The 27918-nt window shown below is 43.3% G+C and overlaps 1 protein-coding gene across 3 annotated transcripts in view; it reads right to left on the bottom strand.

The window, feature by feature from the left end:
• Positions 1 to 27918, bottom strand: part of ADAMTSL1 (ADAMTS like 1) — a 943111-nt gene that overhangs the window by 236977 nt on the left and 678216 nt on the right. For 2 of the 3 annotated variants that reach the window (XM_075594935.1, XM_075594940.1), the window contains 2 exons: positions 23161 to 23206; positions 6672 to 6908 (listed from right to left, as the gene is read on the bottom strand). In XM_075594935.1, the coding sequence (XP_075451050.1) occupies positions 6672 to 6908; positions 23161 to 23206 (283 nt within the window). The remainder of the gene's footprint in view (positions 1 to 6671; positions 6909 to 23160; positions 23207 to 27918) is intronic. The other variant, XM_075594947.1, reaches the window with a different exon arrangement.

Here is a 27918-nt window from a genome sequence, read left to right as displayed (position 1 = left end):
GGCTGTTTGGCTGGAAAACTACGGATCGCCCATCAGACTGCAGGCGAAGGAGACTTGGAGAATGTGTGTGTGTATGTGTCAAAGTTAAATAAATAAAAAATATTTTTATTATTTTTTTTATTTTAAAAATAAAAAATATATAATATATATATATAAATATATATAAATATATAAAAATATTTTAAAAATATTATTTAAAGTTCAGTCTTTTTTTTTTAATTTATTTTTTTACTTCAATAGTTTAAGTGTGCAATCTCTAATTACCTAAAGAACTCTATAGCTGCAGATCAATTTGTTCTCCATGTATTGATCGGCGAAATTTGGTGACATAATTAGAGCTGGCATATGTTTATATTCTATATTATATTCTGCCTCTGTCACTCAGTGGAAGCTCATGAATATTCATGAGCACTCCTGCACTGACATGTGCTAGAGGGAGGGCAGGGCTGACAAAGGGGTGTGTCAGGGCTTGTGACATGACATGAAGGGGCAGTGCCATAGCAAATGGCTGTTAAAATAGAATACAAGAAAATTGGTCTTTCAAAGTTGTTTTTTTAAAAACAGAAAATGCTAAAAGTATTTTTTCTTACCACAGAACTGATTTATTAAAAAAAACACATGCAGGATATTGACTGAACTGCAGCTTTAATACATCATTCACAATCTCTACACACACATACACACATACACACATTCACACACAGTACCTTCACTCACAGCATACACAGCATACACACGAAAAGCATGGCGCACTTGCACGCGCGCACGGCCTCACACAGTATAGAACGGCCCTAACTGATTATTTTTGGCATGTCCACTGCATTAACTTCTTCACTGCTTGAAAATACTAGTAGAACAATAATTGAAAGAGAAACATAATGAGACTTGCCGTATATAATTATATATGGCGTTCCTGAGAAATGGAATGGGACATTTGGTCGTGGCCATTTTGCCACAGATAGACCCTCCGCCGATGGACTCCCCGCCGCCGCCGGCCGCTTCTAAGGTAAGTTTTATTATTGTTTATGTTAGGGGTTAATTTAAGAGTTTAGTGGCTTGGGTATGGGGTTAATGGAAAGTTTTAGCAGTTAGGGTAGGCGGTTAATTTAATGGGTTTTAGCACTTATAGTACAGGGTTAATTTCAGGCTTTTAGCGGTTAGGGTAAGGTATTCATTTAAGCCAGGGGTCTCAATGGTTAGGGTAAGGGTTAATTTAAGGGGTTATAGTGGGAGAGGGAGTGGCCCAGTGAGTAAAGACACTGACTGGCACTGAGTTTGGAACAGGGGAACCTGGATCAATTCAAGGTATTACGGTAGGGGATTTTAGCGTAAGGAACTTACCTTAGCAGATGGTGGCGAAGTGGCCGGTGGCGGGAGGTTTCAGTGGCAGAGGGAGTCAAGACGAAGCGCCAGCGGCCATTTGTACGCTGTGAAACAGCCAGGACCAAATGTTCTAGACTGCCTGAGAAGGGTGTTCATATTGAACAGTAATCTTTCTCTCTGCTTGCACTTCAAACGTTTTAAATACTGTACAACACGTGGGTTAATCAAGTACAATATTTATTAGTAAGAGGGCCATACATTAGCTCAGACTTTGGCTCCGATGTGGAATGTCAATACGCCATGATAATATACGCATCTGGTGGCTAATTCCTGAATCCTAATTACTCCTAAAATAACTCTATACATTTCAAAGTAATATGCATGGGGCAAAATAGATGGAACATACCAATACAATTACATCAAGATATTTCAAATTCCTCTTCTAATGTTTTCTCTTCCGAAGGCACTTTCGCTCCTCTCCAACATCGTGGGCCATGTGTTCTAAGCCTGCTATTCCATAAGACATTTTCCAGCACCGGAAGAGACATTACGGCCTAACAACACAGTAGTTCCCAGCACTCAAAAATGGAATAGACAGAAAATCTGCAAATCTAGAAATGTTATGTGCAAATGTATCCTAACATGAGAATACACACAGTGGTAGATGTGAGAGTAATGATAACAGAGGATAAGGCTGCGGTCCCAGTCACTGCTACAGCGCACACCTCGGCGTGCGCTGTGCGTGTAAGCATCGCCCCTCACTGGGGCTGGGCCCAGTACTCACCTTCCCGCTGAAGGTGCAGCCGCGCTGTACTCGCAGTTTTTTTTAACTCAATGGAATTGAGTTCAGAACTGGCGACGGAGTCGTGGCCACGCCCCCGCCGGCAGTTCACCCAATGAGGGCGAACCAGCCGCGTGAGGTCATGACCACGCCCCCGCAAAACCCCTACCACGCCCCTCCCGTCGCAATCTCCCTCTCTCCCTAAAGACCGCAGATCGTGGTTAGCGCTTAAAACAAACGGTAACCACATTAACCCCTGAAGCACCAGATTGATTAAAATACATAATATCTCATGATATTATCCAGACAGATGTGTAGTAAAATATAATAAGGTAGGTGAATATACTGAATAACAATCTGACAAACACAACAGCTGAATTACACAGCTCTGTGTCATTTACTAAAACATCAAAATCATAATGATTTGTTTAGTTCATCTATAGAACTGTTTAAATATTTCAATTGTCTGGAGTCTACTAAATGACCTTCACAGGGGCAGTCCCTCATAGGCTAGGAAATATAGGTGTATACTGTAAACAACGTATTAAAGCTGCAGTTCAGTCAATATCCTGCATGTGGTTTTTTTTTTAATAAATCAGTTCTGTAGTAAGAAAAAATACTTTTAGCAGTTTCTGTTTTTAAAAAAACAACTTTTAAAGACTAATTTTCTTGTATTCTATTTTAACAACCATTTGCTAAGGCACTGCCCCTTCATGTCCTGTCACAAGCCCTGGCACACCCCTTTGTCAGCCCTGCCCTCCCTCTAGCACATGTCAGTGCAGGGTTTCTCATGAAAATTCATGAGCTTCCACTGACAGACAAGCAGAATATAAACAGATCCCTTCACTAATTATGTCACCAAATTTCGACCTATCAATACATGGAGAACGAATTGACCTGCAGCTATACAGTTCTTTAGGTAATTAGAGATTGCACACATAAAACTATTAAAGTAAAAAAATAAATTAAAAAAAAAAAAAAGACTGAACTGCAGCTTTAATAATATTGGTTTACTTGTACCAATTGAATCATCCCCGGAGTAAAAATAATCTTTTGCATTGATTATTTGGGGGGAAAATATCTTCATTTTAAGCAAGATTCCACATTGTGCCTGTTATTCTCAGTTTCTAATTACCTCCAATGCCAGACAACTTGGTAAGCTTTTTTGACAATGTCACTGGAATTACATATGCCGTCATACTGTAGGTATATGGCACTACTATTTATCCAGCCACTAGCATGCTGCTGAAGTGTTACATTTCAGTTCTCCTTCCCATTCATTTGACACATTTATGCTCTTGCTAAAACTTGCCCTTTCATGTTCCCCAACTTTATCTTTTCTGCATCACTAAACAGATAAAACTCCTGCATGCTCACACTCCTTCCCATTTCAGATGACAGTAAATGGTGAATCGCAACTGTACAAGTACAAAGTTCTCCTCCTTACGTTTGAGACTGCACTCATTCACCTCTCCATATACAGATGTAGCCTGCTTTATTTACCCCAAGAGCTCGAGACAATTATTTGTCTGGGATAATAAAGAATGCTACCTCTGTATCTCATATTTCATTTCTTGCTATACTCCACTTACCTCCTGCACTCCTTATGGCGGTCTTATTTCCACCTCTTGGTCCCACTTCTCTATGAAGCCTCCAACCTTTTTAGTCACGGTCTCCTAACTATGGATCTATTGAACACCCAGCAATATGCCAAGAACCATCTCGCCCAAATTAAAGTTGAAACTAGAAATACCCATAAACAAAGCTTTTTAAAAGCCTGTACTCATGATGATCACATAGCAACCATCACGGATAGGCACTGCTCTTCACTGCCCTAATACTTTCTTCTGCTGTCTCTGTACAGTAAGGCAGCGGCCAAGGCGAATGTGAGCGCTAGTGCTCCAGCTCCGTGATGTAAGGCTCTCATTTTGCTCGGGCGATTTGTGTTCTGCTAGCTGCGCGTGTAGGGGGGGCGTGGCCATGATGTCACAGAGCTGGTTTGCCTTCATTGGGCGAACTGCTCACGGGATGCACCAGCGAGCGGCAGAATCGAATCTGTTTGACTGCAAGCAGCTCAGCGCCGTGCGCTCATGGGCACTCGGAAGCTCATGCTCGACAAACACATTGTAGCAATGTGTTTGATTGCGCTGAGCGCACGCGTGTGCACTCATCGTCACCCTGGACGAGGCCTAAGTCTCTCATCATACTGTACCTCTTAGCTCCACAGGCCAGGGACTCTTTTTCCGATCATGTACTTTTGCTGCTTAATGTACTAATGGTGCTGTAATTCCCTGTTTCCTCTAGTCTAATTCTGTGAGACTTGGTGTACATGGTTGGCGCTATATAAATAAAAATACATATAAAATGTATCATTCCCATAATCCCCTGATGTAATCAATGTAATTTGAAAGCCGTGGAGAATAAGTGTTTTAGCAAATGTTCGTCCAGTCCTGATGATGTTGATTACGAAGGTTCAATTTTAGTACAGTACATGATGATAAATGACATATGGTTCCCTCGAATAATGTGTAAAGAGATACTTCTTATGAGAAAAACAGGACTGAGGGACAAAGAGATTTATTGTCCAACATTACCAAGTAAAAAGGAAGATTTTCAAGTAATTGTAAAATTTGGTTTTAAGCAAACATTAGAAATGTAGGAAAAATGCATTCCAGAAATATTTATTTTAATATTTCTCTTTTTTTTTTTGGACAGAATTTGGCAAAGAAAAGAAAATTGTGAATCCAGCTTTACAGTTTAAACATCACCTGGAGAGACAAGGTTAGGAATGGACAAAGGTCAGACAAAGTCCTTTACCGGATTCTAGTCAATACCGGGGTAAGATTCCAGTCAATTCAATGATGCACCTTTATATCACTGCAAAATAAAAAAGATGTAGGACAATGGACTTCAGATTTCCATGGTTGTTGCTTGAGTTATTTTTAAATGGGGCCACGCTAATAATTAAATAAATTAAATGTAATTAATAATCTGCTTCTCCTGTCTGAGTGTCATAACTGTCTATAAAATGAACCAGTATGTCTGTGCCTTGCAAAATACAAACTATTTTTAACTCCACATGTTGTCTTCCATTTGTCAGTAGTTTCTGAATAAATTGGGTGTTAAAGGTGCAATCCATGCAATATCCTCCATGTTTTTTTTTAATAAATGGTTCTGTAGTATTAGATCATACTTACTACATTTTTTTAATTCAACTCTTAATTATTTTTTTCTGAGTTTTAATATACTGAGAATCCTTTGATTTGTACAGCAAATTTGAACAACCTTCCCCAGCAGTGCAAAATATTTGCAACGCTTTCCTGTTTGTGATCATTTGTTGCCATATTCCCAGCAGTTTGAGCTGCAAACTGTAACAATAGATAATGTTACCTTAGTAATATAAGAATACATTGTAGCTGCTGAGTTACACTGACTGAAGGATTGATTGAAACTGAAAGGCAGCCATTTAGTGAACCCTGGAAGCAGGATCGTTGCTGATCGATCACGGGAGAACGAATTGATCGGCAGCTTAGGAAATTAGTTATCAATCATATTTTGGCCACCAACCGTGATCTGCATATACATTCATTAATAGCATTGCCAAGTGCTTTACACCTGGGATAATGCACTATTGTGGCATCTTCTCTTTTCTTCTTGTTTCCAGTTTTCTATGATCACGACGGCACTGCCTTTAATACAGAGGCATCCCCAACAGCAGAGCAAGTTCCACAGGACACTCGCCTGGATTGGTTTGATTTCTTTACATCTGCGATATCTATTAACTATTCAAGCACCATAAAAGTCTTTTTCTCCAAGGTAATCAAAGGCTGCATACTGTATACATAAAAAAAAAAAAAAATATATATATATATATATATATATATGTAAAGCAGAAAATAGCCGTGTTAGTCCAGTTGCGAATAAATGAGTTCTTCAGTATAGTATAGTATAGTTCTTCAGTCAAGTATATCAGTATTGCTTGACCTGAAGAAAAGAGGATAACTCTCGAAAGCTTGTCACATAAATTGTTAGTCCAATAAAAAAGGTATCACCTAATACTGAAGAACTCATTTATTCTGCACTATATATATATATATATATATATAATTATTTTTTTCTTTTACAGTGCCACTTGGATTGCCTCTTTAAGAGTATGGCGATTTAATCTTTTCTAGTTCAGAGCAGGTTTTCTGGTAGATTTCAGTAAGCTGAGGGAGTGTGTGATAACCTTGTACTCTATATTGCTAGGCTTTGCCACACAGAAGCAGCTTATAGCAGCTGTGTTAAATGTACATGATGGACTCTCACAAAACTGAATCAAACAGTGGGTTTCCATGGTATTAAAAGACAGCACAGCATTTTGACAACATGTAACCCCTTTGCATTTGACGGTTTTTGGTGTATAAAAAAAAAAACTAACTTGCCAAAGTCAGGATGGTGTCATTTAATTCTAACATGTTAGATGGGTTACATAGTCAACCATAACAATAGCTGTTATTAGTTGTCTATCATAGAACAGCATATAAAACCAGCAACTACAATGAAATAAATACAAACTTTTTCCTACCTGGCACAAACCACTGATGCACATGTCCAATGATTCTGTGTAACATCGGGTACCATCCAGTACTTTGGGCGCCAGTTCCACAACAAGGGCTGTGCCCTTTGCTTGGCACTTCAAAGAGCATGGGTTTTCTGGGTCATTATAAATGGGAAGCCATTCACGATACTGCCCCTGATACTTGACATCATTATGGGCAGAGCACTGCTGAGCGCGGAAATCTCCTGATTCAGCTGTGCAGTCCTGCGAGGAATAAAGAACAGAAATAGAGGTTAACATCTTCTTAGCAAAGCTACTTTAGTGAATGAGGTTGTTGAACTCAACAATGAGAGCAGTGTTACCAATATCACCTATACATAAACAAGTACACGTTTTCTTTCATTCAAATCTTTATTTTCCATACCAGAATATACATGCAAGAAGATAAAACAGCCATATTTACTAATCTGTGCTATGCCATAAGACACCTCTGGGCACCAGAAGACCATCTTCTGGCTCATTCACTTGAATGTTAATGTGACTTAGGGAATAGCATAAATATATGTAATATATGTATAGTCAATATTGCCCATAACTGCTTTTGTCTTACAGTTAACCTATTCAAGGCTTAATTTCTGCAATGTGTTGCCAGGAACTGATGGGTGAAATTATGTACTGTAAACACCTAAGGGGAACTGACAAATATGGCAGAAAAAATTGCATTTTCATCTTATAGCTCTTTTCATCAATGAACCAAGGTAATTTACTCGAATATGTATGCCATATGTTCCAGCTTGCTATTTCAAGATTGCCTATAGTAGTTCACCAATGTGTGATGAACTACATCAAATTCTTTGTCTCTTTTTCCTCCTTACATTTGTGCAAAAATGCCTATGGTGTACCTCTTAATCTATTAACCAGATAGAGAATAGCGGATTACAACTATTTTACATTTTGTTTCATTGAGATAAAAGAGGCACAGCGCTTCAAATAAAAAATGTTGTTGCATGACATATCACCCCATAAGCGGATGTAGGACTAGGATACTGTATGCTTCTGCTGTATGCCTTATAAAGTAGTGCACTTAAAGCATATCTGCCACTAGAATATGTTACCCTAGACCAGGGGAGCGCAAACTTTTTGTGCTGCGCCCCCCTGTCTCTCTGCCCCCGGCTCTCGCGCCCCCCTGCCTTCCTTCAGCCGCGTCAGATGACGCTGCGTGGGCGTGTGACGTCAGGTCACATGGTGCCGCGGCGTCTATTGACGCCGCGTTGCCATGGCGACGCAACACAGGCGGCTGAATCCCGGTAAGTAAACAGTTGCAGGGGCCTCACGCGATCCCCCGGCATTTAATTTAAATGCCTGGGGGAAGAGCGCGGGGCCTCTGCAACTGCCCGCGCCCCCCCAGCACAATCTCCCGCCCCCCCTGGGGGTCGCGCCCCCCACTTTGCGCACCGCTGCCCTAGACCACTGTTTTTCAACCAGGGTTCCTAGAAACCCTCGGGGTTCCCCAGACCTCCCTAAAAGGTTCCCTGCAATTTTCTTGCTATTTGAAAATTGAATCAAATACAGAAGAATTTACAATGCATCTGATCACAGAATCGCTATTAGAGATGGTTGGCGGTTCCTCAGAATTTCACTCATGGTTCCTTAACCAAAAAAAAAATGTTTGTAACCACTGCGCCTAGTCTATAATTAGAGAGAAAAATAAAGATAATTCTTTGACAAACAAGAGTCACAGGAGTAGAATTTTGCTCCCAAACTGCCTTGATAGCTTTGATCAAAATTTCCCCCTAGAAGTTCTTATTTTTGCTTTTGGCACCTACTTCCATGACAACCTGACTGCCTGTTTAGTAGCAGCCTATACCAAAGAGAAACGTGGGCATCCGAGTTGTCAGAAATGTCATACTGATGCATCATGATTAGCACAGACAGAATGCAGTTTATGTAAAATCGGAATTACGTCTAAACACTACATCAACAAAAAATATTCCCTTAAGCGCTGGTTTATAAAACACAGTGCAAAATCGACATCTGTACACACTGGAACGTGTTCAAAAGGTTAATGCTTTACCCACTGACGTGTCTATGCACCACATTGTGACCCAACGAAGTGAACACAAATAGAGCAGAGCAAAGATTGACCCATTGTTTGCCTCCATTTTAATTGATACGGCCCACAAATTCCTGTGAGATTTAAACATAATCAAAGGCCAGTGGAAAGGAGAAGATGGATCCCAGATGTCACTTGATAATGACAGTTTCAAAAGGAAACACAAAGTGATCATGTTTGTTTAGGGAAAGGGAAACAGAAGGTATGATCTTTTTGTCGTGCGCAGTACTGTATTATGTAAGCTATGGTTAGGGTTCTATCCCTGCCGGAGATTAGGGCAGGCACAGACCATTAAATAGTTTGTTGTGACAATGTTTTCAGTACCAGCTGGATGTGATCAATGAAAGAATCCAAACTGAGACAATACAGCAAATGATATCTAATATTAGATATAATTTGTTCATCACTAGCGTAAATTATTTACATGAATTGGTGGAGACGTAAAAAGAAAAAGGCTCATGGGTTCTTTCAGTCTCTATGACAGTAAATGGTAACATCATCCACTGCTATTTTTGCATCATGGTGTACAAATAATATAAAACAGAGTATTTGTATTGATGAGTATTTGCTATGGATTATTGTTATTTATTAATTATTGTTAATCTTATGTTAATCATTGTGTTGTCCATGTGGTATCAGCAGAGTTAAAATATGTGCGGAAAGTAACCAATAATGAAAGTATAGACAGATACATATATTAGCGTAGTGAAATATGGCAGGCATACGCTTATAGGGGTCCATGTTAAAATGCATGAAGCAAAAGGTGACACTGTGTGCTCATTTGCATGTGATTGCCAAGAATCCGTGGCTGCAGTGGAAGCATTGTAGGCTAAGGCTAGGTCCCCAGTGCAGCCGGCGGCGCGAGAGGCCGTCCGCGTCTCTCACCAGCCCCTTACCTGCTCCCTGGCTGTCCCCGGTCCCTCCTCTCTCCCAGGCTCACTGCGCACTGCGACGTGTCAGCCAGTAGTGGCTACGGCCAGTTTGTTATCCCGAGCGGCGACACGTCACGTGGTGTGGCAGGGAGCCAATCAGAGAGTAGACCAAATTAATGAAGTCTCCTGCAAGATCCCTATTGAATGCACAGCAAGGCTGGAAAGTATAGTAGGGTTTCAAATACTCCCTAACAGATAATAGGAATAAGCTGTATGGGGTACAAATAAGTAACCGCACCCAGCACTGTGGGAGGGCAGTTACCAGTCTATGCAGGCCAAAAAATTAAAGTTTTAATAATAAACAAAACAACGATGCATAATTAATGACGCATACTCTAATTCTCATTAAAAACAATTAAAACGCAAAGTGTGGGTGGCACCAGAACTTATTTGTACCCCATACAGCTTATTCCTACTATCTGTTAGGGAGTATTTGAACCCCTACTATACTTACCAGCCTTGCTGTGCAGTCAATAGGGATCTTGCAGGAGACCTCTTTGTCTCCATATCTGTTTGTGTTTGGTATCACCATCCCTTTGCACTGGCTGCATTTATTATTTACTTCATCATGATTAATATTACATTGGTGAGCGGTATCTCACAAGTTATATATACTGTATAGTAAACCAAATTAACCGGCTGTTAGCTCAAGGAAAAAGCTGCACAAACAGTGTCTGTATATACTACATATATGCCGTGGCAAAGACTTCAGGGTAATAGGCACTTTGTATGATGTGAAAAGGGAATAACAATCGGGGGGGGATGACCACAGTGTCAAGCCAGAGGAAAACTGCAGTGAACCATGAAATGTCACCCTGGCAGATCAGCTGCGGTAATAAGATTACCCCTCGATGGAAGTAACCGTTGTGGAGTAAGCAAGAATACTCACTATATTTGCACCGTGTCCCGTTCCTCGTGGCCACGCAGAACTATCATAGAGCTTCCGCGTCCCTCATCGGCGTCTCTCCGATCCACAGGAGTCCAGAATTGAAAAACATTTTCAATTCTAGCCAATCGGAGAGGCGGGGTAGCGGGAATGAGGAGAAGTCTGCTGAGCTCAGTGTGTGTTACAGAAGCGTTTGTGTGTGTGTGTGTGTGTGTGTGTGTGTGTGTGTGTGTGTGTGTGTGTGTGTGTGTGTGTGCATGGGGTTTTTTTTTCTTTAGTTTGGCCGGCGTCGTGGCCCCGTCCCCTAGTCATGGCCACGCCCACACATCCCATTTTGGCCACTCCCACTGCTCCTCAGAACGCCGCCTGCAGACCGCAGATCGTGGTATAGCGCTCTGCACGCGCCGCCAGGTCGCAAGGCGGGCGTGCAGGCGCGGGCAGAGTGGCCTCAGCCTAAGAGACAATGATGAAAAGCAGGGTTGCAGGCCTGTCTGAGACATACAAATGTGCTCACAAGCGATATTTTTATTTACCATAGTGAAAGAAATACACATATGTAAATACATGCCACCCAGGCTTGCGTGCCGATAGAATGTATGACACTCACCCAGGCCTGGTGCAACCACTAGGCGGCACATGACAGGGGTGGTAACAGAGGCTGCTTATCTCTGCCTCTCTACTGTAGCAGGAAATTCTATTCAGGTCGGTGGAGGGGCGGGTGTAAAAAAAGAGGGAGGAGGGAGGAAGTGCAAAAACGGAGGTGTGGGATGGGAGAGAGAGAAGGGTGTGAGAGAGAGAGAGGTGTGGGGGAGACAGAGAGGGAGAGGAGTGGGGGCAGAGATGGGGTGTTGGGTGGGAGATGGGGGATGGATTTGAGAAACCGGGGTTGGGTTTGAGAGACAGGGGGGTTGGGTGGGAGAGAGAAGGAGGTGGAGAGAGAAAGAAGGGGATGGGAGGAGAGAGTTGTGGTGGAGAGAGGGGTGGGGGGGAGAGAGAGTTAGGGGAGAGAGGTGGTGTGGAGAGAGAGAGGGAGTGGGGAATGAGGAAGGGGTTGGGGAAAGAGAGGGGAGAGAGAAGAAGGGGTGGGGAAGAGAGAGAGAGAGGGGTGGGGAGGAGAGAGGAGTGAGATGCAGGGGGAGAGAGAGGGGGAGAGAAAGATAGGGGGAGCGATAGAGACAGAGGAGGACACAGGGAGGGGTTGGGGATGAGAGAGCGTAGTGGGGGGGAGAGAGAGATGGGGAGGAGGGAGTTAGGACAGAGGGGTTGGAGTGAGGGGGGAGAGAGAGAGAGAGAGAGGGGGGGAGAGTTTGAGAGGTAGCAGAGAGAGGGGGGGGGGAGAGAGAGGATTGTGTCGGGCAAGTCCAACCGACAAAATATTCCGTAATATTTCATATTTAGGGGGGGGGGCTTGTTAGGGCTTGTTAGTAATAAAAAGAGGGAACAGAAGGCCACAGGCGTGTGTGAGCCTAACACGCCATGATCTGCAGTAATATACGTCATTCCCCCGAATAACAGGTGCAAACAATGTTACCAAGATTTCTCAGTCATCAGCTTCTTGGAAAAATACTCAAACCATATTTACTCTCTTGGAAATATTTGCTCATAAAGTGCAGCAGATTCAGCCCCAAACACAAAATGAGACAAAATGTGTACTCATGTGTATGATAAAGGTTTGCAATGAGTACGGAATGCATTTTGCGTGATTTACCACCACACACGCCTAGCGATTCTTTTATGGGCAGTCATTGGTTGGGGATCAAAGTCTGAAAAGGTTGTAAATCGAGCTCTAACAGAAAATGGTTAAAATTGTACTGTATGTGTAGACCAAGATGGCCCAATTAAGGATATCTCTAGTGACTTGTGTGCTAAATTTCCGATGCCAAAAGAGGAGAGACACTGCATGTCAGCCGGATCATTTCTCCTGTCCCCAGAGATTGCGTTATTTAGCACACAATACATTAGAGATATCCCTAATTTGGCCATCTTGGTCTACACATACATTATACTAGCATTAGCTGGCTCAACAAATATACTATATTATTCTGAGCACACACACTATATTAAGCTATACTCTCCATTTAGGTGTAGTCCTCAAACTATATAGAACTGTATTGGTATAACTACCACTGTTAATATAATCATATAGCAGTGGGACATTCTAAAATAGTTATTCCTAGCATACACTGTTAGTTTGAACTAGGCATACAGTTACCTCCTCCGTTTTTAATTTATTTTAATCACTTTGGTTCACGTTAGTTTTTTGCTGCAATAAATATATTTTAATCATTTATTAATAAATAGTAATTTTTAATATAGGTATAGGTGTTCTCTTGTGCGGCTATTAGGGAGCTTTCTTTCTTTTCTTTGCTTATCATTAACCCCATCCCTGCCAGCACCACCTCCGCACTCTTATTGCAGTTTTTTGTTCCGTCACCACACATTCACAATTTATTGGTTTCCCATATCCCCATTGGTGTAGTGCAAGGCGCACAACTTGACCTTTTTAGGCCATTCTATCTTCCTAAAATGTGAGACAGCCTTAGTTTTGAAAGAACTTAAACTGGTGGTGGCTGTGAGAGTCTCCGGTAGGTTGTTCCAGTTTTGAGGGGCACAGCAAGAGAAGGAGGAGCGGCCGGCTTCTTTGTTGAGCCTTGGGACCATGAACAGTCTTTTGGAGTCTGATCTCAGATGATAAGTGCTGCATGTGGTAGGGGTGAGGATCTTTTTCAGATAGATGGGTAGCTTGCCCAGAAAGTGTTTGAAGGCAAGACAGGAAAGGTGAACTTTGCGCCTAGACTCGAGTGATGACCAGTCTAGTTCTTTGAGCATTTCGCAGTGATGTGTGTTGTAGTTGCATTGGAGAACAAAACGGCATATTGAATTGTAGAGGGTGTCAAGTTTGCTAAGGTGGGTTTGGGGTGCCGAGCCGTATACTATGTCCCCATAGTCGATAATTGGCATTAGCATCTGCTGTGCAATGCTATTTCACTATTGGTGATATTTTTTCTTCTTTTTTCTACATGTTCCCTGGACTAAAACAATGCGCTCAAGAGAAACAACTCCAAGTATTGACATTTCTGGGTTTAAAGAGAACCCATGTTTTTTGTAGGCATTAATCCACTGTTTCCACTAAGAGACATTTCATGGTCATTTAACTCATTTTTATTTAATCACTTTGTATTCACAATCATGGGGGAACTGATAAGTCTGTGGCGCTTTTTGTATGTTTTTTTTCGTCCAATTGTCAGCCTTGAGCATTTATTGAAATAATGGGCACCTATTTTGTCTACCAGTTCTAAATATTATATCTGTTAATTTTTTCCATGATGTATAGGTATCACTCATTTCTTATAGGTAACAAACTTGGTCTTGGTTTTTACATCTGTATTAAACTCATGGAATCTTTGTAAATCAGTATCGCTGACCCAAGGAAGAGAGGAGAACTCACGAAAGCTTCTCTTATAATATCTATTGTTAGTCCAAACAAAAATGGTATCACCTAATACTGAAGTACTCAGCGGCGGATTTCCAAATCCGCCGCCCTTAGGCACTTGCCTGTGCCGGCCACCTGTGTCTGCCGGACTCCCTGCTTCCAGGGAAACTTACCCCTTGGGGGGTGCCGGTAGCAGCTCCAGCTGGTCTATGTGGGGCTATTGAAATGGCGTCATGAATGTCCCCACTCATGCGGGCCAAAAGGAAACCGCGACATCATCACTTGCGGACTCCTATTAGCCCATGTGACTGGGACATGTAAAACAGCAGAGCTGCTTCCAGCACCCCCTATGGAGGTAAATATCTTGGGGAGCAGGGGTTTGCCTGGAGCTGAAATCAACGCGGTTCAGCTCGGGAGACCACCTGTTTTTTAGGGGGGAGGGGAGCATATGCTCCTTTAACCTTTCTCATTTTGATCACGCACAATTTTCTGCTTTCTGAGGAAAAATAATGTCATAAAAAAAACATCAGCACACATAGAAGATTTAATTTAAAATAATGAAAGAAAACAGACTTGGTGTTCAAGAGATAGGACAGAAAGAGAGAAAATACAGTTTCAATATTTTGGATTTCAACGTGCAAAAGGTTTAGAAAAACACTGCCAAAGCTATTCCCACTGGATTGTGCAGCACAACACAGATAAGATCACTATTATTGTTCTATTCTACTATGATGCACTGTAAGTCTGTCCCTTATGGAGGTGGGGGGAGGGGGGGAGAGATCAATTACTTTCCATCCGGTGCTTTGACTCACATGTTATGCAGTAATCAAATGAGTCGTCCAAAAAGTCTCATTTATGTAATACATGTGGGTGGGAAACGAAGAGCATGTCAAGGACATCTGCAGTCTACAATAACACACGTTGAGATCTTTTGTCCACTGAGGGCAGTGATAAATTGTGATTGAGGATTGTTATGATATAGTGTACTACGAGAACATCCCGTGCCAAACTGTACTTATCCAAGTCATTCACTGTCTGCCTGATACAATTACAGACAGGGAAAAGATTGGTGGCAACAGCATACTCCCTATTGTTTAAAAATATCTTACATATACGTGGGACTACCACCCAGTTCCTACACGATTTATAGGATCAAAGCAGGGAATTGAATTTGTTATGCATTTAACCTCTTTGAAAAGCAAACGCTTTGCTGTCTCCGCCTGCATGAAAGTGGCTAAATCGAATGGTCATTGTTTTAAAACCCTTTGAGTGCCCGTGTCAGCGGTGTGCCCCAGCCCATCCGGCACATTGTGACCATGTGACTGCTCCTCGGAGCATCACTAATGACGGGAACAGACGAGGAGAAGCCCTCAGCTTCCGTTTCGCTGCCCATGAAGTAGCCAGTGGCCCCTGGAGTGCCAGACCCCATGTTGTATTCAGTCATGGGGGCACTGAAAGGGTTAATGGTGTATAGACTAGCCTCCGGCTGCTACCTATTTCCCTGGGCCCTACCAGTATAAGTCCTGTTAGGTACAGGCAGTGGAAGGGTTAATTCCTCCTGAAGGCCTTGTGTGCTATTGCAGCCTTAGATGTAGCAAGTGTATCCAAAGGTGGACCTAGCAACAGCAAGAGAGTGTCAGCCTGGTGGAGGTACTGGCTGGGTCACATGCTGGATTGTGATGACCTGTCTTTATCAGACCAGCCCTGTTATGGGGCAGGGTTACAAGCCCAACCCCACGGTATATAAACTGTCTCTCTCCCAAAAGTGGGTGTGTCTCTTTCCTCCCCTTGTGGAGTGAGCAACAACTTCCCTGCTAACATAAGGGGATGCAAGAGGAGCACCATGCAGGAGGAAACTTGAATGGGCCTCAGTCCTCGAAGTGACCTTCTAAGGGGAAGCAAGAAAAGTGATGTACCAGCTGTAAGATCTTAACCAATGCAAAAAAAATACCATGGAACCATATACCAGTGTGATTCACTGTCTTAGGCTAAAGAAAGGTGTCAGTCTGGACTATCCTACTATCCAAAGGATCCACGCTGACTGGAGGTGCTGCAGCCATGAACAAAGGTACCCTGTAAACCTTGTCCTGATGATTTCCTACACCACCGCGGAAGTGCTCAGCCCTCCTGTTACCTGACAGGTATGCATCATCTTACACCAAAGACACTAGTAGCAGACCAGATCTCCCTTAGGCCATGATTTTTCAAGGGCTGTCACCTCATGTGACAGCCCATGAACCAATCAAATGCCAGTAAGCCCGCGACGCTGCCGCAAAGCGAAATATAACTTTCTCTAGCGGTGACGGGTGACATCACCCGTCCCGTCATGTCGCCGGTCGCGGGCACTATACACGCGGCCTTAGGGGGGGGGGGTAAAGGGGCTGCATGTGCAATACCTGACATTGTAGTTTAAGAAACATATAGTCTGTTGATGACACCTTCCAATAAATCATTACAAACTCTGTGCAGTGACTGTTATATTACAATGTTGCAGATATCTGCTTGTGTTTTTTAATTGCCTCTTTTCCTTCCATAGAAAATAAATCATTCAATGTTTATTATAAAGTCTCTGAATAGAAACTTTGCTTTCCTTTCCATTTTCAAATTTCTAGTCATCATATTGTTCTTGGAGATGTGTAGATTCTCTGCAGGTTGTGATAAATGTGTGAGTACTGAAGAAGAGACCTTGAAATAATCAATGACAAACTTTCATTTTGGGCCCCAAAAAGTTATCACAACCTGCAGCAAATCTACTCAAATCATTCATATACAAAGTGGTGGTGTTTGGCCCTGGAGAGTGAGGGGGACAATTGAGTCCCATGAGGATTAATTATGATTAGAATCGCTTGCCTATGTAAGTTTGTCTGACAGGGTACGTCTGACGTCACTTCGGTGTGACGTACAGTAGGTTCATCAGAGAGGCGTGTGCAGTAGCATGTCAGAGCGTTTAGGGAGATTGCGTCCGTGGGTAGCACAGCGCTCTGACACTGAACTATGTGAATGAATTTTCTAACAGCAGTTTAATCTAGCAGAGAGATAGTACTATATATATATAGTACTATCTCTCTGCTAGATTAAACTGCTGTTAGAAAATTCATTCACATGGTGGGTAAAAAAAAGGGACAAAAGACATCTATCAGCCTCACACTGTTGAGACCCAAAAGGTCGAAACAGCTGTCTGCGGGTAGCTTTACTGGCTATGCACCATAACCCTGGCTGTGCTGAAAAGCTATGCAGTGCAGCAAGCATAAGCTTATAGGGGTCAATGTGAAAATGGATTTGAAACAAAAGGTGGCACTGTGTGCTCATCTGCATGTCATCTCCCAGAATCCCTTGCTGCAGTGGTGGAAGCACTGTATGCTGGGTGACAATGGTGAAATGCTGGGTTGCAGACCTGTCTAAGACATGCAAATGAGCACACAGTAATATTTCCATTATATATATATATATATATATATATATATATATATATATATATATATATATATATCAGATAGAGCACAGGTGATTTGTATACATGGGTGCTTTTGACCCAACAGTGTATACTAATGTAATCTGAAAGCAGGACTCTAGTGAGAGCCTAGAGGGGGTGTGCGTCACCTGCATTAACTATATAGGTGTTAAACAAGAACTGTCATCTGTTGGGGGGTATATATATAAGAAGCCTCACTTTCTAACAGTAAGATAAGTTATCTAACACTAATTACAGGCTAATCCAAGTTTCTGCCTGTCCGTTCTCTCTGCAAAAAAACTATTATAGCCAATATAACTGCTACAAGCAACACATGCTTCTCCACCACGAGACTCCTTCTCCCTTTGAGTGCAGTTCCACCTGTAATCACACTGACTCTAAATAAAGTATACAATATATTGCTCGTGGTGCACAGAATACGACAAGGCGTCCTATTCAAACACATGCCTACCTCCATTTTTAATTGTTTTTATTATTTCTCTTCACCGTTTTTTCAAGTACCCACTTATTATTATTTTAAACAAAGAATTAAAGTATAATTTTTTCATTCTGGAGGGTGTTCTTCAGTGCATCCAAAAGGGACTCTTTTTCTTCTTAGTTAATACATCATTCTCATTCCCTGCCAGCACCACCCTCGTTAATTTTGGGGTTCCTACAATAAACACATATATACCCTCTAAGGCGTAGAGCATGGTTTTCACAGTCCCCACCGGGGGGTGTCTCCCAGTTTGTAACCTAATTGGTAAGTCCTTTGCTGCGATTCCCTTCAGTTCCAGATAATTTGATAATACAAAGGAACGTGTCCCATAGCCGTTGGGCAGCTACCTGTCTGTGAGCCGAATATTACTTAGTAGCAGTATCCTATCTGTGGCTATTTTATGCTCCAAAAACAGATGTGACATCAGAGGTAAGTATTTCCTGAATCAGGGGACTCTCAGTGGTAATACAAAAGTGATCATGCATCAAGCAAACACTTAGGGGGAAGTTCCCGAAGATCTACTGCGGGTAAGCGTACCTGAGCCAGAGTAGTTGTGTTACCTTGCAACGGATCTTATTGAATCTCCCCCTAGTCAAAACAATGTCTAAAAATATATACATTTCAAAGAAATTAAGCAGCTGGGTCATTAAACTCTCCAAGCTGCAAAGCTGGAGCAAGTAAAAGGGTCCAGTACTAAGAAAATACAGATGTACCTACACTTACCTTCCCTAGAGACGCAAAAACAAAAAAAGAAGCATTTTGCACTGGGCATTCTTTTTTTCTCCATTGTCCCCCTGAAATTGTTATCCCCCGATGCCACGGTCGGGTTGCAAAGTGTTCCCTGGTATGGGGGAAAGTAAGACACGCTACATGTGTGGCTTACATTTCTTTCAATGTGAGTGCGCATCTGCATGTCATTACCCAGAATCCCTGGCGGCAGTGGAAACGTGGCATGCTAAGAGATAATGGAGAAAAGCACTGTTGACCTGTCTGAGACATGTGAATGTGCTCACAAGCGATATTTTTATTTGCTACAGTCTTTATTTCGATGAAATGTTTCTCTCTGGTAAAAACGTTGCTGTTGTTTGTACCCGTTTTACAGAAGAGAGACCTTCATACAATTTCCTACAAGAAGGTAATGAATTACCAACAACAATGCCACATGTGCTGAAGCGATACTTCATCCCTCAATTCGCCCTGTGCCTATTTATAAAGCACATTTGTGCTACATTTACATAATGTGACTTCACTTAGTGACATAATAGCTTTGCAAAAGTGTCACAACTCTCTTTTATATTAACATAAACATTTGGACACTGCAAACACTAGACAAATAGAATCATTATAGTGTCTGGACAGCTCCTGTTATATTGACAAATGAACCCCCAAGTAAATCATTGTTCATTTAGATAGTGATAAATGTACTAGATGTGTTTACTTAAAACACAGTACTTTATTTTATTTACTTCACAGCAGCCAGCACAGGACATGAGGTTAGGTCTCCATGCTGTTTGGGGTAATTTATCAAAAATGTTTGCTACACTTGTACACTGGAGAAAAAAAACCCTGCTACAATGATAAAGTTAAAACATCCCATTATTTTCCGTGGGAACAAAAATACACAACCAAACTTTGTTTTTGTTTTTGCATGGAAGTTAGCTTGTAGCAAAAATGCTGTCCACCATTTATAAACCTCATATGGTATTAAACTTTTTAAGTTATGAAGATCTCCATTAATCAAACTGCTATAACAATCATTGGAACATTTGGTGCAAAATAACCTATTTTCTTTTTATTTTGTCAGGTTATGAATTGCGCAGCATTGAGATTCTCTGGAGCTGCACAAAACACATATAATAATGAAACATCAGTTTCTTTTTCTCATTGTAATAATAATAATAACAACTTTATTTCATATAGCGCTTTTCTCCCGATGGGATTCAAAGCGCTTAACAATTCCAGTATAGTGAGTGGTACACAGCCCTGTACATAGGAGTTTTACAGACACAGTCCTTGCCCAGATGAGTGTACAATCCATGCAGGGCGTCGACAGGGTGGGAGAGCCGGGACAACTCTCCCGGGTCCGGTGGCTACGGGGGGCCCAGGCGGTGCTAAAAGTTGGGCCCTGGCCAGAGGTCGCACCCAACTTCTGCACCCGGTTGCCAGGCAATGCTCCAGTTGCTGCTGTTGCCACCACTGTCGATCGGCCCTCTTGCCAGTCCACACCAGGAGGTCGGGCTCAACTTATGCCTCCACGCGAGACTAGTGTGGCAAGGGAGGCTCTCCACCCCCAATGTAGAGGTGGGTGTATTGTGGTTGGGTTGAATTATGTGGGGGTGGGAATTGTGTGTGTGTGTGTGTGTGTGTGTGTGTGTGTGTGTGTGTGTGTGTGTGTGTGTGTGTGTGTGTGTGTGTGTGTGTGTGTGTGTGTGATGGGGGGATTGTGTGTGGGGGAGGGAATTATGTATGTGTGTGTGGGAGTATTGTGTGTGTGGGGGGGGAGTGTGTAGAATTGTGTGTGTGTGGGGGGGGGGTTGTGTGTGTGTGGGGGGGGAGTGTGTAGAATTGTGTGTGTGTGGGGGGGGGAATTGTGTGTGTGGGGGGGGGGAGTGTGTGGAATTGTGTGTGTGTGTGTGTGTGGGGGGGGGAAATTACAGGGAAGAGAATGAGAGGGAGGGAAAAGGGAACAGATTGAGAGGGAGGGGGAGAGAATGAGGGATGGACGGGGGAAGAGAATGAGAGGGAGGGAGGGGGAGACAATGAGAGGGAGGGGGAATAGAATGAGAGGGAGGGAGGGAGGGAGGGAGGGGGGAGAGAATAAGAGGGAGTGAGTGGGGGAGGTTATGAGGGGAGGGTGGTGGGAAGGGGAAGATAATGAGAGGTAGGGGAATACTGAATGAGAGGGAGTGGGAGACAGAATGAGAGGGAGGGGAGAGAATGGGATGGAGGGGGGGAGACAGAATGAGAGGGGAGGAGGGAGAGCGAGAGGGGGGTGAGAATGAGAGCGGGGGAGGGGGGAGAATGAGAGCAAAGGGGGGAGAGAATGGGAGGGAGGGAGAGAGAGGAGGGAAGAGAATGAGAGGGAGGGAAAAGGGAACAGATTGAGAGGGAAGAGAGACAATGAGAGGGAGAAAGGGGGGAGAGAATGAGAGGGAGGGAGGGTAGAGAATGAGAGGGAGGGAGGGTAGAGAGAATGAGAGGGAGGGAGGGTAGAGAATGGGAGGGAGGGAGGTGGAGAGAATGAGAGGGAACAAGTGGGGAATAGAATGAGATGCAGAGGGGAATAAAATGAGAGGGAGGGGAGAGAGTGGGAGGGAGAGAGAATGTGGGAGGGAGAGAGAATGAGAGGGGGAGTGAGAATGAGAGGGGGGTGAGAATGAGAGGGGGTGAGAATGAGAGGGGGGTGAGAATGAGAGTGAGGGAGGAGAGAATGGGAGGGGGGGAGAGAGTGAGAAATGGGAGGAAGGGGAGAGAATGGGTGGGAGGGGGGAAAGAATGGGAGGGAGGGAAGAGGGAAGAGATTGAGAGGGAGGGGGGATAGAATGAAAGGGAGGGGGTGAGAATGAGAGGGAGGGAGGGGGGAGAAAATAAGTGAGGTAGGGGGGAAGAAAATGAGGGATGGAGGGGGAAGAAAATGAGGGAGGGAGGGAGGGGGGAAGAAAATGAGGGAGGGAGGGAGGGGGGAAGAAAATGAGGGAGGGAGGGAGGGGGGAAGAAAATGAGGGGGGGGGAAGAAAATGAGGGAGGGAGGGGGGAAGAAAATGAGGGAGGGAGGGGGGAAGAAAATGAGGGAGGGAGGGGGGAAGAAAATGAGGGAGGGGGGGGGGAGAAAATGAGGAAGGGAGGGGGGGAGAAAATGAGGGAGGGAGGGGGGGAGAAAATGAGGGAGGGGGGGAGAAAATGAAGGAGGGATGGGGGGAGAAAATGAGGGAGGGTTGGGGGGATAAAATGAGGGAGGGAGGGGGGGCTGAAAATGAGGGAGGGGGGAGGAGAAAATGAGAGAGGGAGGGGGGAGAATGAGAGGGAGGGAGGGGGAGAGAATGAGAGGTGGGAGAGAATGAGAGGAAGGGGGAGAGAGAATAAGAGGGAGGGGGAGAGAATGAGAGGGAGGGGGAGAGAATGAGAGGGAGGCGGAGATAATGAGAGGGAGGGAGGAGGGAGATAATAGATGGAGAGAATGAGTGGGAGGGGGAGAGAATGAGAGGCAGGGGGAGATAATGAGAGGGATGGAGGGGGGAGATAATAGAGGGAGAGAATGAGAGGGAGGGGGAGAGAATGAGAGGGAGAGAATGAGAGGGAGGATGAGAGAGAATGAGAGGGAGGGGGAAAGAGAATGAGAGGGAGGGGGAGACAATGAGAGTGAGGGGGGATGATGAGGTGAGGGGGGTGAGAAGATGAGGGGATGGCGGGTGAGTGTATGACTGCAGGTATGATATTTATAAATGATCTGACTGTTACATGGTCTTTTCAAAATGTCACCCCAAGTATACACCAATTTGCACCATTTCTTACTCTATTTTCAAAAGAAAATTTGGGGGAGGCGCTTCGCTCCCAGAATATTTTTTAAAAGAAATAGAGTAAGAAATGGTGCAAATTGGTCTGGTGCAAATGGTGCAAATGGGTTGACATTTTGAAAAGACCATGTAACAGTCAGATCATTTATAAATAACATACCTCCCAACGACTTTTCTTGAGTGCCTTGCACCTTTCACCATTGTGTCCCGTATTTTTGGAGAGGCTGCCTGGCAATCCTAGGGGGGATGAATTGTGTGTGTGTGGGGGAGGAATTGTGTGTGTGTGTGTGTGGGGGGGGGGGAGGAATTGTGTGTGTGTGTGGGAGGAATTGTATGTGTGGCCAGTGGGGGATTGATTGAGAGGAGTGTGGGGGTGGGGCGGGGCATTTAGTGATAGAGGAGGGGTGAGTGTGTGAGTGAGAGAAGGGGGAGGGAGAGGAGAAGAGAGTAATTCATAGGGAGAGTATGAGAAGGGGGGACTCAATAGAGGGGGTGAGAAAGAGGGGGGTCCCACAAGGCCACCAACAGGGGGGCCCCAATGGAAACTCTACTATCCGGGGCTGAAGCACATGATTTCCAGCTATGGTACCAACCCCTGGTTCCAGAGATTTCTGAAATTCAGTCCAAAATGGGTAGAATTGCTGCTTTAAGGACGAGACAAAATGTGTAATAGCGAAATATCACTTACCACATTACTGCAGGTTCTGTACCGGATATTACGCCCATCACAGCTTCTGAAGGAAAAACATGCAGTTATTTAGACGATACTCTAAAAATGTTAACTTAATGCAGTGATATAATAGCAATGCGAGATGATTAAAGCAGCAATACGGGTTAACGCTAAAAATATATATTTATTTTATATTATAGGATTGAAGCAGGGGGTCTGAAATGAACAGTTTAGCTCCAGGGACACCCTGCTTCCCGAGATACTTACCTCTGTAGGGGGTTCCCGTATTTCTGCAGAGTTTAAAGGTGGGCCAATAGGAAGCTGCACCGGATGACATCACAACTTCCTATTGGCTCGTGTGACGTGGGACATTTAAGCCGAGATTAGGCACAAAGTTTCCCTGTTTGCAGGAGATACCGGCACTGCTACAGAGGTAAGTATCTCTGGAAGCAGAGGGTCCCCAGAGCTGAAATTAACACAGTTCAGCTCCAAAGACCCCGTGCTTCAATTCTCTAATAAAAATAAATTTAAAAAAATGAACCCGTATTGCTGCTTTAAAATTACAGGCTAAAAAATATAGAGGGAAGCGTTTACGCAACTGATTGCTGTATTTGGGTTACTGGTCAAGGCCGGAGGTCACAACGTACGGCACAGGGGTACATACAGTAGTATGTTACAATCTCCTAAAAAGTCAGGCGTTAATTTCAGAATGCGGCAATTATTCCAGGAATGCATCAGAATAAGAGGCGGAATGGGGCACACATATAAATGTGGAGCACGTTTTTAAATGATTAATCACAAAAGTTTTCCAGGAAAAAAAAAAATACATTTAGTCATCTCTCGTTTTCAAGTAGGTCCTGAGTACAAAGTAAAGCTGACAACATTGCAATTTACAGTTACAAACATGTTGAAAATGGGAAACAGCCGACGTCTTGAAGGAACTTAGACAGGAAGCGGATTTGAGGGACTCGGGTAAATTGTTCCAGCCCTGCGGTGAGCGGCACGAGAAGGAAGAGCCACCGGATTCTTTATTGAACACGTTTGCAACTTTAAGTATGTCTAAAATTTGAATTGCAGCGCGTTTAGCAGTAATGACAATTACATCTTGTAGAAGTGATGGCACATATCTAAACCTAAGCAACTGTATGTGAAACCTTTTTCTGTGCTTATGTCAGCATCAAATGGAAATATGTATCATATATTTGGTGCAGAAAGAAGCATGCCACCTCACATAAGATTTGTCTGACAATCCCTAGAACTGATGCATCCAGGGTTGCCACCTCTCCGATTTTGACCCTGAGACTCCGGGTTTCGGGCTCTTCACCTCCGGGCTACGGGTTGCCGCTGTCAATCTTCGGGTGGCGGACGGGGTGAGGAGTGGTGCGGCGGAGACTCCGGCATTCTCCTGCAATTCCCCCTCCAACTGGAGTGAACATGGCTGCCTGGAGTCAAATGACGTCGCGCACCCATGGCAACCGGATGCTACGTGATGTTGTGACGCTACGCGGTGTCATGTTGCCATGGCAACGCGGCACTGCATAGCGTCGTCGCGTAGCGTCCGGTTGCCATAGAAACACAGCGTCATTTGGCGCCAGGCAGCCATGTTCACTGCAGTTGGAGGGAGAATTGCAGCATGATTCCAGGAGATGCCGCACCACACCATCAAGTAAGGGATTTTTTTTTTTTTTTTTAACTTTCTTCCGGGTTGGCCTTCAGTAGAAGGGGGAACCCTGGATGCATCCCATAATATTATGTGGTTGATGCAACTGTAATATTCACACTGTTGCTTTATACACTCGTTACATCGCAGATAAAATAACTTAAAGCACTGATGTTAAAGCAGCAGTCCAAGCTGCCGTTTATTTCTTCCCTTTAATATGTGCATCTATACAATCCACACCATGATAAGTAATTAGCTAAATTGCCAATCGATAAGTTCTCCTGTTATCGATCAGCGAAGATTCGGCTCTGGGGTTCACTAAAAGGCTGTCAGTGAAGCAGAAGAGGACCAAAGATGCAAAGTTCATTGGGAAGATCATGTGACCAGGCAGTCACTAGTTACAATTGGTACACTGCTAGAGAGAGGGCATGGCTCAAAAGGGGTGTGCCAGAGCCTGTTTCAGAAGAGGAAGGGGATGTGACTTTGTAAATGGTTGCTAACTAAACAAAAAATGCAGGTTACATTATAATACATAAAAAATGTCTTTCAGAGTTATATATTTTTTTTAAACGTTACAAATATTTTCTCATAGTACAGAACTGATTTATTAAAAAAAAACACATGTAAGATATTGCTTTGTCTGCAGCTTTAAAAGAGGTATACTCAAAATTGTTCTTCGCATTCATTTGCAAAGTGACACCTTTCATCCTGTGTATCAGTGATAGTGTGTCGTGAAACTTTTGGGCTTGTTGATTAAACTGTGAGAGTGATGACCGGGTAACTATTGCCCTGAAACTGCGATTGTACTATGCCCCGATCAGCATATCACAGTTTCATGAATAATCCTTTGTGTGACATTTTTGCACTGCTCGCTTCAGTTTGAACTCTGGGGGGAGTAAATAGAAGAAACATAAATTGTAAACTCTCTGGGGCAAGGATTTCCTTTCCTACTGTCCAATTTTGTTTGTTGCACTTATTGTAATATCATTCCCTGTACTGTCTCTTTTGAAAAGCACGGAGTACATGGTGGGCGATATATAAATAAAGACTTACATACATACATACATACATACATACATACATACATACAAGGAACCAGGGAGGTGTTAAATGACATACTACAATGGGATAAATTCTCTTCTGCATCTTTGTCCATCTTTTTTCTTAGCGTTAATAAACTTTTGTTAGGTCTATTGTCAAGTATAATTCCCTGACTAACGTTTTAACATGGTTTAACAGCAAGTTTCTTACATTATACAGTATATGTTAAAAATAATAAATGTGTCTACAATAAAGTTATACTTTTCTTTGTTTCGATTCACAGGCCGGAATTCACTAAGCTCCAGTACCGGGTATCGCAGCATTATCCCTGCAATTGTCTTGAATGCCAGTTAGTGCAGGATTGCAGTGTGATATCTCCTATTTGACCTTAGCCAATCTTCTCCATAAACACTGAGTTTTGGGAGATACGCACTCTTGCTGTAACAATTTGTAACGGATTTGGAACAATCAAAACCATGAAGTAGATTAAACAGCTATTTAACAACAATTTAGTATGCATGGTTCTTCGGTATTAAAATGAGACATCATTTGGATGGGTGGAGCATGATAGGAAACATTGTTTAGTCTGTGAATGTTGGTCGGGACAAATGAATAAAAATCTTGTCTGTCAAAACATAATTTGGAACTATAAACAAAAGCCGACAGCCCGAGTCTGAACTTTATTTCTCAATTAGTAGTGTAGGCTAATCTGTCGAGGGCCTGCAGGTGATGTAGATAGGCAAGTAAAATCAAGGAATGCCTTTCCCCCCCCACCCCCCACCCCCCCACAGACATTGCACAGAGAGCTTAAAAAAACAATGCAGGACATATAGAACATCGTATCATTCAGTCGTTTTCCACTTAGGCCCTGATCCACAAAGCTCATGAAGTCACTTTTCGTGGTGTCACCTTACGTAACATTAAGACTAACGGTGTGTCTTTAAAGGACAATAACAAAGATTAAGCCATGTTTCCCCCCCCCTCCCATAAAAAGCATGGCGGTAATTACAGTTTAACGGGCGTTCGTGAGACCGATATGCAAATGGAGTGTTCTCCAAGATCCACTGAAGTCTGCTAAGGTTAACGCGAGGACTTAGTGTCATGTTCTTCATACCTAAACTTGCCAGTACGCGCACGCATGTGCATATCTTCCCCATATACCTTGCATCCATGCATTGTCCAACATGTAACCATGATTAAGGCTCAACCTGCACAGACTACATGATAATGAACTAGTGTCAACTGGATCTATCCTGTGCAGATTACTCACCGGAGACTTTTATTATCTGTGTGATACGGCACCTAACAATATTGTGCCTGAACAATCATATGACCTGGATGAAAAGCTATTAGTTTAATTAACATGCTTAGTGTTCCCATAAGTAGTCTGATTATATTTCATTGGGACCATCCTCACCCACTAGCATTTTCTACAACCTAAGATCTACATTGGCACAAGAGAAAAAACAATGGAAATGCCATGATAATGGAGCCATTGTATTTGCATTCACAGGTTCTGTCACTGAAGTGTCCATTGAGAAAAAGGAGGTCCCCGTGTCTGCTGCTTCAGCAGTCACTTGACTGACCTGAAGTGGTACATTTCAGACTGGCCACTGGCCAGATTTACTCCACTCCAGATGTACAGTATGTGCAAGAACAGTGTGCTTCCCTGATGCCAAATGACATTTGAGTCTTAAACACTGTCATTAATAGGTACACGCTGCTCCAGTAACATTACAAGCAAGAAAAGTGGAAACGTTACCCTTTTTATGCTCAATTCTAATCTATTATTAAGTGTTTAAAGCGGCAGAACAGGCTGAATTGTGTTTGACATTTTATTTGTATTTTTTAATTACAGGATTGCAGCAGGGGGTCTCCGGAGTTGGACTGTGTTACTTTCAGCTCCGGGAACCCCCTGCTTCCAGGGATACTTGCCTCCGTAGGGTGTGCCAGTATCTCTGCAGGCAAAGGAAATGTGTGCCTAAAATAATGGCGGCTTTACATGTCCCGCGTCTAGTGGGTCAATAGGAAGTCATGATGTCATCTGGTATGGCTTCCTATTGGCCCGCGTGACC

The sequence above is a fragment of the Ascaphus truei genome, chromosome 1, assembly GCF_040206685.1.
Source record: "Ascaphus truei isolate aAscTru1 chromosome 1, aAscTru1.hap1, whole genome shotgun sequence".
In the NCBI taxonomy this organism is placed as follows: Eukaryota; Metazoa; Chordata; class Amphibia; order Anura; family Ascaphidae; genus Ascaphus; species Ascaphus truei.
This window is presented reverse-complemented; position numbering and strand designations above follow the sequence as displayed.